Genomic DNA, 13,561 nt, shown 5'->3' with positions numbered 1-13,561 from the left:
AGTGAGGAAATGAAAAGAGGAAACAAAATTCTTGACAGAGAACTTGCAAAGGAATATAGAGCAGCAATGAGCTGGCCTACATCTTTGACAAGTTTCCCTTCTTGGACTGTATTTATTATGTTTTGTATCTGGAGATGAAGGGTGAGATAGTTTTGCTCAGTTTATAGTTAGCACTGATTTTAGGAATTTCTTTTTACATAAAATGATATCTATTGCTCAATGTGTAGACAAAGTGACTTCAAAAGTATTATTAACAAGAACAAAAAGCAATGCTAAGGTTTTACATTAACCGTCATTTTCACTGGATATTTTCATACATAGTACTTTATTAATAAATATAAACCCCATGGGCATGTCTTCTCCCTGTGGTGAAACAGGAGGTAGAGAGAGGAGAAAGGGCCTTCTTTTGGGTGTCCACTGCAGTTGTGCAACTCATTCAATGTGGGGCCTCTCACAGACTTGCCAGGTATTTCAATTATTTCCTTCAGAAACACCCACATTGCTTTTATTAGATTGGAATGACAGTGAGCCAGCAGCTGGCCTCTGGGCTGGTGAGATCACTTGTCTGGTCCAGCTATTCATTAGTCCCTATTACAGCAGGATGAACAAATTCCTTCATATGAACATCCCGGACTACACTTTCTTGGTTTTTTAGGTTTAGTCTCATTATTCTGTTGAACCCAGATGCGCCTACTCCACGTTGTTCATCCCACCTGCCACGGAGCCTCCTCTGTAGCAATTTCTTGAACTTCATATGCTCCGCTTCCAAATAGCATGACAAACATGATTACTTCCACCACAGACTCAAGGATCATGGGATTTTTAGATAGGGATCAAACATATACTAAGTCCAAACCCTTATTTTACAGATAAAGAAACTGCAACTCGGAGAGGTCAACTGTCATGACAAAGGTCACACAAATAATAAATGAGTCAAGAATGAAACCTAAATCTTCATTTTCCAGGCCCAGTGCTTCTTCCATTCCTCCCATCTCTTCCAGGAAGCCTCCCTAGAGATCTGAGAAGAACTGATTGCTTCTCCCTGACCAAACCAGACATGCAATTTCCATGGAAATGGTCTTATTTTTTTTTTATCCCCACTCAGTGATGTCCCTGGCATCTTTGTTAAAGATGTCATTAACAGTCTTTCAATTCCCAGACAGAATGTGTCTATAGGCATAGTATACCACATTTACTTATTTTAAAATAATCTTTAAATCAGGGCAAGTCATTAAAATACACCTAAAGCAAATAATTTTCTAAAATGAAATTATTTTATAATGTGAATTATCCTCTAATCTTAGTGCTATGTGAATTCCAGATTTCATTAAAAATAATTTCTCAAAGTTTTCTATATAGTGCTATGTGGAGAAATCCAGACTTTGAAGATGATAAAGGTGAAAAATTGATATCTTTGGCAAGCGTGCAAAGATAAAAATCCTCCTGAGTAATTGATATAAGATTTATTTTTTCTAGCTTCAAAATAAGCCTGAAACAGAAGAGACAAAACCCTTTATTAACCCAGCATCTTCCCTCTGTTGATCATCTCCAATTTATCTTGTTTATACTTATTGTCCATAGCTGCTAGTGTGTGGTTTCCCTCATTAGACCATAATCTCCTTTTTCCATTTTTTTTTGGGGGGGGAAATTGGGGATAAGTGACTTGCCCAGGGTCACACAGCTAGTAAGTGTCAAGTGTTTGGTCTGAGGCCGGGATTTGAGCTCAGATCCTCCTGAATCCAGGGCTGGTGCTCTATCCACTGCACCACCTAGCTGCCCCTAGACCGTGATCTCCTTGAAGAAAGGACTTTCTTAGCGTCCTTGTGTCTCCAGTACTTTAGCACAGTGCCTGACACATACTGGGTGCCAGTCAGTAATATTTACTGACTGATAAACATAAGGTTAATCTAATCTAAAGCAACTCTCAAACCAGTAGTGGTTCAATAACTATTGGTCTCAGGACCTCTTTACATTTTAAAAAATTACTAAGGACCCTGAAGAGGTTTCACTGCTATCTACTGATCTATAGGGCAAGTAGGTGGCACAGTGGATAGAGCATAGGGCTTGAAATGAGGAAGACTCATCTTCATGATTTCAAATCCAGCCTCAGACACTTACTAGCTGTGTGACCCTAGACAAGTCATTAACCCCTGTCTGTCTCAGTATCTCAACTGTAAAATGAGCTAGAGAAGATAATGGCAAACCACTCCAGATTTGATCTATTGGTCAATCTATTGACATTGACCACATCAGAAATTAAAATCAATAAAAATAAGATATTTTCATGAAAAATAACTATATTTTTTAAAAAGTGAGAATGGCACTATTTTGCACATTTTTGCAGATTTCTTTAATGTCTAGCAAGCTAGAAAACACTGAAGACAGCTAGAGTTCCATATCTTCTTCTGCATTCAATCTATTGTAATAAATATGTTGTTTTAGTTGAAGTTTATGAAGAAAATCTGCCGCCGCACAGATATGCAGATGGAAAAAGGAAGAATATTTTAATAAGCAAATAAGGTCATAATATTAATATGAAAATAGTTTTGAGCTCATTGACCCTCTGAAACGGTCCCCAGAGCATACTTTGAGAACTGCTGCCTTCGCCTAAACTCTGTATTATTAAAATCCTGTGACACTCTGCTTATGAATTATAGTTTTTAGACCTCTTCTTTCCAGAGGCATCTTACTATGTACTGTTCTCATTGTAAATCAACTACCAAACTTCTAGATCCAATTCTGAGAGTAATGCTTTTAAAATAGGGCTTTAAATCCAAAAGGAAGGGGAACTGGCTATCATGTCACTACTTGGAGAAGAAAGGCAAAGGAGATGAAATGGGGAAGGTGACACTGACTTCACTGAGGGAGTCTGAATCAGACTTTTTGGTGCTACACTACTGACTCTCAACAGTGAAACACAGATTCTGGAATCAAAAGACCGGGGTCAAATCCCAACTCTGGCTCTATCACTCATTGTGTGACCTTGGACAAGTCGCTTAATCTCCATGGGCCTCAGTTTCCTTACCTGCAAAATGAATGCACTGGACTAGATCATTTCTGAAGCCTGGATTTTCCAGACCTGTACCTATGGTGTGTGGTCTAGTGCCTCCTGTTCCTAAGGAGGATCTGTCCTAAATAAAATTGTGAAGTGAAAGGCAGTGTGGTATATCCTAGATTTCATGACAATCTCAGCAATCACTTTTAGCATTTCCCATGAGGTAGTTTATAGAGAGAGATTATAGCATCTAAGGAAGCTATCTGATTCAGGAACAGCACAGAAATGAACAAAATCTCAAGAACTCCTAAGCTTGCCTCTATTTGCCTATCTGTGAAGTTAGGAGATAAATATTCTGCTTTCATGTGATGGTGCTGAGAAGTTAACAAACACAGCACTTAGGCTAACTGTAGTAATATGTTCTGAGGGGGACACACAAAGCACTTCGATTTCTTTGCTCTCTACCCCTAAATATTTCACTTATTAACTGAAACTGTTCTCTGAAATTCAACCCTTAGAAATCCACCCATCTGTTTCCAAAGCTCTGCTACCAATTAAAATACAAAGAACCCTGGAAATTAAGAGACTTAAATGCAAATTATTTCATCAGATATTTTAAAAAATGATAATTAAGAACAGGTTTTAATACAGAAAAGTACAGGCCTCGTTGGGCCTCTCTGGTGGCAATATAAAGCCACAAGGTTCTAGAGCCAATATAAGGTCCATGGGCCACTTGCAGTTCACCAAAGTGCCCTGCAGGCCTGTTTTACATCATCTACATTTTCCGCAGGCCACCTGAAATCCTTTGGCAGGCCGTATGTTGTGCAGGCCTGTTTTACAGTGAAGTTGGAGGCTGGGAGAGAGGAGGGGAAAGAAGAATACGAAGAAATGCAAGGACATCAAAGACAACTTCCAATTTCTTAGAGAGGTATTGGGGGTATGTGTGTAGGGGGGAGAAACTGGGTGTGCTCAGATCTGGACTTGGGATTTCATGATGGGATTTCCCAGAGATGAAAGTGAGGATGTTCTCTCTCTACCACTAGAAATTTATACCTACTCTACAATTTCAAAGTCTTTCAGAGTTGTCTGGGCTCTGAGAGATTCAGTGGTTTGAACACAGGTCTTCCTGACAGATTTCTAATCACTTCATCTTGGGACCTTTCACTTACTTCACAAATTTTACCTAGGAATGGTCCCCCTAAGAAGCTTGGCTTATTGCCAAGAATGGTAGAGAAGCCATTATGTATTATCTAACTTCAAAATTTGAGATGTGAATAAAAGAAAATGAACCCAATGACAGTTTATCCTTAGGGGAAAAAAAAGTGGAACTGAAACTTTTCTCCAAGTATCAGTTGAAAATTGATAAAGCAATAGAGAAAAATTCCTTGGAAAGTTAAAATGTATTGTAACTATGCCAAAGGGCCCAATAACGTCTCTAAGAACTCTCCTAGGCTGGTCTCCAGAGCAACTGGTTGACATCAAGAGCTAAGAATGTTAATTCTTCCCACTATGTCCCTCTGCTATGAAAATGCATTTTCAGTCTGTACTCTGGTTGCCTTGTCAAGGGAAATGCCAACAGTTCACATGGCTAATTTTTCCCTTTTCTAACTTTAAGACAATGATTTAGGGAAGAAACTCAAGATTCTAATTCACTAAGAGTCAAGGAGACTTTCGTTCTGATTCTTCTTTCATAACTAATGTAGAAATATGATTAATATGATTGTACATGTATAGCCTATATCAGATTACTTACTGTCTTAGGGAAGGGGGAGGGAAAGAAAAGAGGGATAAAAATTTGGAACTCAAAATCTTATAAAAGTAAATGTTGACAACTATCTTTACATGTAACTGGAAAAAAATACTATTAAGTGTCGGGGAGCGGGGGGAAGAGTCAAGGAGAGAATCTAGTATTCTGAGATAAGAAGGTACTCTCAAATAACATTTAAATCAGCTCATCATTCAGTTCAGTTAGACTGGTTCCACAGCAAAAAAGGGTAAATTTCCCCAAATTAGATACAACCATAGCCTAAGAGTAATCAAGACTCTGTCAAAGTCAAGGGCCAATTCTACCATATTTTTGTCTTGTATTTCCATTGTAGCAACCTCATTGCTATGTGTTTTTTAAGCAAAAAAAAAAAAAGCACCATAGCTTTGAACTGAAGGCCCTCTTAAACATAATTAACTAACTTCCTGGTACCTAGATTCATTGACCTACTTGGCCATTTTCTCTATATATACTACCCAACTCACCTGTAATATAACTCATTTTCCCTTCTTCCCAATGAGTGTTTCTGTGTAGCTGGTAAACAAGAAGGGTCTTGGCATACCTGGTCATGGATGAGCCCATGATAAAGGATGCCCTTCATGTCTCGGCAAAGTCGCTCCAGGCCTCCATATTTGGACCAGACGTTGGGATTGTTGGCTGACACCAAACCCTCCACAGTAGTCTTCAAATTACTCAGTAACTTCCAGTGTTCCCTCCTGCAATGACATCAAACATGCTATAGGGTAAGCTTAATTATACCAAATGCTGATTACTTCAAGCCCAGCAATGAACCAGAATGCCTCATCCTGTCCCATGTCCTGTTGCTATCTCTGCCACTAATTTGTTAAGGCCACACTCTAACATAGTCAGGTTTGTATCAAACCTTAGGATGATTATTAATAATGATGATGACGATAGTAAATGCCATGCATCTGAATAGGGCTTCAAGCTTTATAAAAGCATTCACATCAATTATTTAATTTGATCTAGATTAATTTGATCCAATCTAGCAAGGTAGGTGATTCAAAAAATGAACATTTATCAGGCACTTGCTAGATGCAAGACACTGGAGATACAAAGACGATGCTACAGCTCTTGCTCTCAAGAAGCTTATTATCTAATAGGATAAAAATACACGTACACAAAAACTATGATGATAGGGAATGAGAGAAGAGTACAAAAGATAGGTCTTAGTAAACTGGTAACAAAAAATGTTAAGAGGAAGAACTCCGCTTTCACCTTGAAAGCGAAGATAGGCTTCAGGGAAAATTGTACCAGTGACAGGCCTTCGGAGAGAATAAACAGAGATATAGATAAGACGGGAAGTGAGAGGACTCTATTTCAGGTGTCAGGGATGATGGAAGCATGGAAACAGGAGATTGCAAGACTACAACAGAAAGAATAGTTTAATATGGCACATATGTAGGGTATGTGATGGTTTACAAAGGCTGACTGGGATAGGTTGTAGAGAGCCTTGAATGCCAGGATCAGGAGATTGTACTTTATTCAATAAGCTACAATCCTGTATCAATATTAGGTCTTGGAATTCAACAACAAAAAAGCCCCTTGTAGACAACAGTAGCAGTTATACATCATTTGAAATAATTAGGGTCACATACATTTCCTCAGAATCAGAGAAAATAATTTAACCCCCATACGTTTCCAGTTGGAGCTGCTAGATGGCACAGTGGATAGAGTGCCAGGCCTGAAGTCAGGAAGACTCATATTCCTGAGTTCAAATCTGGCTTCAGACACTATCTGTGTGACCTGGGCAAATCATTTAACCCTGTTTGCCTCAGTTTCCTCATCTATTAAATGAGCTGGAAAAGGAAATGGCAAACCACTCTAGTAACTTTGCCAAGAAAACCCCAAATGGAGTCACGAAGAGTTGGACGTGACTAAAACAACCACAAATGTTTCCAGTACTGCACTAATAAGCAGTAGGGGATATAAAAATCCAGCAAATGCTTATGTATGCCACTGTGTGCTTAGCTTGGTTAGACTTCTGAGAGTATAATAATAGTTCTCTATTCTCAAGGAGCTCATAAAGTAGTTGGGGCAATACATTTCATCCCATCTGTGATGTCGATGCCCTTCATTGGATGCAGACTGCACCCCCATCTATGCCTTCTCATCCAGAGAGATTCTCTCATAGATTCTGCAAAGGATCCTCCCAATGAGCTGAAGAAGCAGGCTACCCAGTGGTGACCCCTTGATACCACACCTCCTTTCCTAATGTCTCCTCAATGATATCTGTAATTACTGCTACCTCCAGGAGACATCAATTGATACATGCTACAGCTTATGTAAGCACATGAAGCCACCTATGGATGAGTTACAACTTTGATTCCTTGGATATTATGAATTTTTAAGGACAGTTCTATAATCAGGGAGCATCCTCAAAAGAACGCCTTTGTTGGTCTTTCTCCTGGGGCAAATTAGGACCATTAACAATGCCTGCATAGTTTCTTTTTCTAACCTACCCCTCTCTTTTTTTTCTTTTGTCCTACCCACAAAACTCTCCCCCATAAGCAATTTCTATTTATTTTGTAAAAATATTACAGTTTAATCTAGTTCAGGCATATGTCAGCCCAACATATCTGACCCCTCTGATGTGGACCTTGGGTAAGACATGTTCCATGACAGTGACAAACACCTGTTTTATACCTCACCCAATGCTAACAATCAGAGGTCCCTGAACAGAATTCTCTCCATGGTTGCACTTGTCAAGGAAATTGAGAGGTTACTTGTTGGAGGGAGGCCTTCGAGACCATTTCCTTTTATCAAATCAAATGCCTTCTTGTAATTAACATATAACAAATAAATTGGGACCTTGTTAAAACAGAGGCAAGGAAGGAATATAATTAAGAATTAGTCAACATGGGGCAGCTAGCTGGCGCAGTGGATATAGCTCCAGCCTTGGAGTCAGGAGAACCTGAGTTCAAATTTGACCTGAGACACTTGACCTGGTGTGACCATGGGCAAGTCACAACACCAATCACCTCATCAAAAAAAAAAACCAGTTCATTAGATCCTACTGTCTCCTCAAGCTATTGTCCTATATTTCTCTTCTCTTTCTCGCCAAGCTCATAGAGAAAGCTGTCTATTGCCTTCACTTCCTCCCCCCTTTAAAACTGCTGTCCAACCTCATCACTCCAATGAAACCACTCCGTCCAAAGTTACCCATGATCTCTAAAAGGTAAATCTTACCTTTGGTCCTCCCTTGGTCTTCATCTTTCTTCACCTCTCTCTGCTGCATTTGATTCTGTTAAACTATAATTGTCTTTCTCTATACTCTCTTTCTTGGTGATCTCGTCAGCTCTCATGGGTTTAATTTTCACCCCTATGCAGGTGATTCACAGATCAGTATAGCTAGCCCAAGTCTCTCCCTGGCTTCAGTCCCACATCACCAGCTGCCTTTGGAGCATTTCAAACTGGATGTCTCAAAGACATCTCAAACTCACTATGTCTAAAAGAAAAGGCATTTTCCCCTCAAACCCTCTCCCCATACTGAAAGTCTCTATTTCTGTGAGAGTACCACTATTCTTCCACTCTCTTACGTTTATAACCTCTCCATCATTCTCCACTTTCTACTCTCATACTAGATATTCAATCAGCTGCCAACTCTTCAGGTTTCTACCACCACACCATCCCTGACACCAATCCCTTTGCTCTAACTACCACCTTAGTGCAGATCCTCATCACTTCTCACTTAGACTATTGCACTGACCTCCTAATTGGTCTTCCTGACTCAAGTCTCTCCCCATTCCAAGCCAGCCTCCATACAGCTGCCAAAGTGATTTTCCTTAAGCACAGATCTGACTGTGTCACTCCTCTATTCAATTAGCTCCACTGGCTCTCCATTGCCTTTAGGACAAAGTATAAACTGGCTTTTAAAGATTTTCAAAACTTGGTCCCAGGCTCAGATTCTTATAATCTAGCCAATAGCTCACTAATGTTTAGACTCCTTAAGAGTCTGCCCAATATGACGGATGTTCTAATAAACCTTGTCTTTGGCTGGAAAAACAACAACAACAACAACAAAAACAAAACCCGGTCCCAACCTCTATTTCCAGAGTCATTACACATTACTACTCTTCCTGTAACGTACAGTCCAACCAAATTGGACTTTTCTCTGTTCCTCAGCCACGGCACCCCATCTTTTCCCATCTTTGTGCATTTGCCTGGTTCACACTGACTCCTTACTTTTATCTCACAGAACCCCTAACTTCCCTCAAGAGGCAGCTCAAGCACCAGTCCCTCCAACTGCTACTGCCCTCCTTATTGATCTTATATTTATTTTGCATTTAGTACACATACATTTTTCTGTATACACACGTTGCCTCTCCTGATAGAACAGAAGCTCTACGAGATCAGGGAGTCCTGCACTTTGGTTTTTGTAGCTCAGTGCCTGGCATACCATAAGTGCCTAATAAAGGCTTGTTGACTAGGGCAAGACTCTGGAAGGTCAGGCAGAGGCGTTGAGTCTCATGTGAAAATGGCGAGCCACTGTGACATTTTTTGAGCAGAAGAGTGATGTGATAAGGGGTGGTGTTTGAAGGGCACGTGACAAGAGGATTTTTTTGGTGACTATCTTAACATGTGGAGCTCCTAATGAAGCAGCTTCCTCTACCCAAGCAGAGCAGTGGTGGTCTTGTAACATAGACTTTGAAAGTTATCAGGGGCACTGAAAGGTTAAACAAGTTATTCAGGGTCACAAAAACATAATATGTCAGAGATGGGACTTAAAGGCAGGCCAGAACTTGAACTTAGGTCATCCTGACTCAGGCAGGCCTCCATCCATTCTTCCAACTTTCCTGTAAGTCAAGAGTTCTAACTCTTTTTGTCAGGACCCACTTGACATTCTGGTGAAAATTATGGACCCTCTCTCAGAGTAATGTCTTTAAATGCATAAAATGTATAGGGTTACAAAACAAACCAATTATATTTAAATACAGTTAAAATAAGCAAGTTCACAGACTCTGGGTTAAGAACTTCTGCTCTAGACAGTAACAGGACAGTAGCTCCTGACAGAGGTGATGGAGTCAAGATGTACAAGACGTATTCTTGGACATGACCAACGTGATTATTTGTTTTGCCTATCATTCATATTTATTATTAGAGTTTTGTCCCCTGCCCCCAACCTGGTTCATGGAGGGGAAATGGGAAGGGAAAGAAAATAAATTTTTGTCCATTGAAAAAATTTTTAAAAAAAAAGGTACATAGGGGCAGCTAGGTGGCACAGTGGATAGAGCACTGGCCCTTAAGTCAGGAAGACCTGAGTTCAAATCCAGCCTCAGACCAAACACTGGACACTTACTAGCTGTGTGACCCTGGAAAACTCACTTAAACCCAATTGCCTAAAAAAAAAAAAGGTGGGGTCTTCTTATCCTAAATTGGTTCCCTTTACCCTTTTGAGTATAAAGCAGTATTAGCCCTAAACACTGGGGCTCCTTCGATCCAGCCTCTAGTTCTGGGAAGACAGGTTTTCCTGGGACCACCATGTTTCTAATGATTTCCTTTCAGAGACTGGAACCAAATGAGATTTGGAAAGCCTGGCGAAGCTAAGTACATGTATCCTCAGTGTATGTGTGATCCTCCAGTGGTTTGTACACTGTTATAAATTTAAATGGGAGGTAGGTGGTACAGTGGATAGAGCTCCAGCCTTAGAATCAGGAGGACCTGAGTTCAAATCCCGCCTCAGACAGTTGACACTAGCTGTGTGACCCTGGGCAAGTCACTTAACTCTGACTGCCTCACCAAAAATAAATTTAAGGACTGTGAGACTGTGTTTCTGTTCTTTATGAGCATCAAACAGATCAATTCAAGGCCTTTCTTATAAAATTTATTTCAGCCAAGAGAACCATTTCATGCCCTCTGACAATAAAAGAGAAATCTGGATCACTTTTTGCACAACAGTGGTACTCCATAAATGCCTACTGAATTCCTCTTCACTAAGCCACATATAGTAACTCAAGAAAGAACATATAATTTCTCAAATGTCAGTCTAGATTTTCGCCTAAAAGTCACATATCAAACATTCATTCTCTTTCTCTTACTCATTTTCTCTCTCTCTCTCTCTCTCTCTCTCTCTCTCTCTTCTCTCTCTTCTCTCTCTCTCTCATCTCATTATAGAACACAACTGCTTTCCAGCAAAATACCTACCCATCTTGTCCATAAATTGTTTCATGACATTTAGACTCTGGAAATTCAGCGTGAATCCACAGGTTGGTGCTGAGACACTATTCCAGCAAGAAGAAATTGTGTACAAAAGTTGCAAATTACAAAAGATCAAGTTTGCAATAGTGAAAAGAAAGGGGAAAAAAAACTATTTCCAAACAGTAGGTTTCCCAGGGAAATAGAAATGTGAGATTCTCAAAGTGAACTGCACAGGTCTCTCTAGAAAGGAAAGGTAGACAAGGAAAGACATATGGGTCAAGGGGAGAATGAGTAAATCTTTTCTTAATGCAACTCTCACTTCCTCTTTTGTGGCATCTGGAAGATGTGCTCATTCTGACTGGTGACATGCGCATGACTTCATTATTTGTTAAGTCTGAGTGCTATCTGACATACCCTGAGAAAACCTGGATAGCGGGTTCTTCTGTATCCTGACAGAACTGGAAGAAGGGACAGTGATTATCAAGTAAGTACCTGAAGCCTCAACCTAGATGCCAGGTCAGAAAGGCCCAAGTGAATCTCTTTGCTACGGCAGGACTAATACCATTCGCCACTTCTATCCCCTTACCCCATTCCAGATTCATGACATTCAATCTGCCAGGCAAAGCCCTTTCCACTGATATTCCCATTGGAATTAGCCAATTCCAACTTTGTCTCCTCTTGTCTCCTATACTGTTCCAGCCCCATATTACCAAGGCCATTTTGCCTAGAAGCAGAGAAGCCCCCCAAGAAGTGTTGCTGCTCTTGTTACAATAAGACTAAAATAGATCAGTCTTCTCCACATTCATGTTAATCAAATGATCCCTGAGCTCTTTCTAAAGCATTTTATATGATCATGGAGACTAGTTTTACAGGCATAATCCACACACAAAAGTGTGTGCTTCTGGGTTACAATCCAAAGAAGAGTGATGATAGGATAGCAACTTCTATCCATGGGGTCTTTTGCATGGCATGCCCCTGTAGTCTGCAAGGATTTACATCTACTTACTTCTCTTCTACTTGCTTCTCTATGTGTCTCTTCCAATTATGGCCTTCACCTACTATCAATTAAGTTAAAAATTACCCAAATCCACAGTTAAATAGGTTAGATTTTCCCCAATAAGTTTGGTTCTAAGTTAGGAATACTTCCAGGGATTTATTACCTGGTTTTTTTAATGAATTTTAACTGTTATGAAAATCTACCCAATAGATTAACTTCCATGTACTGGCCCTAGTTCTGCAAATCTCATCTGGAGCTGTGCAGAATAATTCTTCTTCCAGAAAACCCTTAAAATGTTTGAAGTCAGTGATCATGTTCATCTACTGTGTTTCCCTTCACTATTCTATTCTTCAGCCTAAACAAGTCCAGATAATTTCAACTGCTAGTCACAGATCAACACTTCTGTCTGACGGTTCTTTCACCATCCCATCTGCCTGGTCCTCTCTAAGTGTGGATATATCAACTCAGTCAATGTACCTTTAAAAATATACTGTCTACTTCTGGTAGTAAAAAACTGGAAATACATTGGGGAATGACTAAACAAACTAGGGCCTATGAACATAATGAATTACTATTACACTGTTTAGAAATGACATGAGGAATTTAGAGAAATATATAAAAAACACATATGAAGTAATGTAGAGTGAAGACAGAAGAACTAAGAGAATAATATACAAAATTAAAATAATATAAATGAAAACAACAGGAAAAGGCAACTGAATTCAAATCAAATGCTATGAACAAATGATAAAAACATATCTCTTTCCTCTCAACAGAAGTGGTGGATTAGGAATGTAGATAATTGTATATATTGTCAAGCTAACCAACACTGCTGTTTTGTTGAAATTTTCCACTGTTACAAAGGTTGGCTCTTTGGGAGCTATTATGTGGGAAAATGACTGTCATGTAAAACAGAAAAAGGCCAATTACCCAAAAAACATAAGGGCATAGCTAGGAAAGAAATTCTTAGCAAAAAGAGAGAGGGAGGAGAGAGAGAGAGAGAGAGAGAGAGAGAGAGAGAGAGAGAGAGAGAGAGAGAGAGAGAGAGAAGAGATCATAAAAGATAAAAATTTAAAAGCTTTTGCAAGAATCAAATCAATAAAAACAATAAGGGAAATGACAGAAAGTAGAAAATATTTGCAACAAATGTCACAGTGAAAGCTGGTTCTCCAAAATATTTCAGGAACTGACACAAATATATAATATCAAGGGTCATTCCTCAAATGATAAATAATCGAAGGATATGAACAAATAGTCCTCTAATGCTAACTGACCAAATGAAATCATGCCCCAACCCATTAATAGCAAGAGAAATGCAAAGTAAAATAACTGGAGTTTTCTATACCATGCAAACTATCTATTGTTTAGGGGTCCACTTGTTTTAGATTTCAATTTGGAATTAGAGAAGAAAAGGGACTAAAATGTCCTCACCCTTTGACCAAGCAATGAATGACATTAAGGGATACATGCCCAAAGAAGTCAAATAAAGAAACAAAGATCCAGTGGCAGCACTCAGTGATATCAAAGAACTAGAAATAAAATGGGTCCTCATTTCCAGAGAAAAAAATATAGTATGAGAAATTAATATTTTCCTGCAGTATGAAAATACTAACATGAGGAATTCAGAGACCCAGGGGATAATTTA

General features: G+C 39.4%; 1 protein-coding gene across 5 annotated transcripts in view; it reads right to left on the bottom strand.

Annotated features, from left to right (window-relative positions):
• RUBCN (rubicon autophagy regulator) overlaps positions 1-13,561 on the bottom strand; it is a 70,342-nt gene that overhangs the window by 27,249 nt on the left and 29,532 nt on the right. For all 5 annotated transcript variants that reach the window (XM_020986029.2, XM_020986025.2, XM_078146750.1 and 2 more), the window contains exon 2: positions 5,323-5,476. In XM_020986029.2, the coding sequence (XP_020841688.1) occupies positions 5,323-5,361 (39 nt within the window). In that variant the 5' untranslated portion in view covers positions 5,362-5,476. The remainder of the gene's footprint in view (positions 1-5,322; positions 5,477-13,561) is intronic.

Source organism: Phascolarctos cinereus, unplaced genomic scaffold (assembly GCF_003287225.1).
Source record: "Phascolarctos cinereus isolate Bilbo 61053 unplaced genomic scaffold, phaCin_HiC Scaffold_726;HRSCAF=1367, whole genome shotgun sequence".
In the NCBI taxonomy this organism is placed as follows: Eukaryota; Metazoa; Chordata; class Mammalia; order Diprotodontia; family Phascolarctidae; genus Phascolarctos; species Phascolarctos cinereus.
Note: the sequence above shows the minus strand (reverse complement) of the source record. Positions and strands in the feature narration are given on the sequence as shown.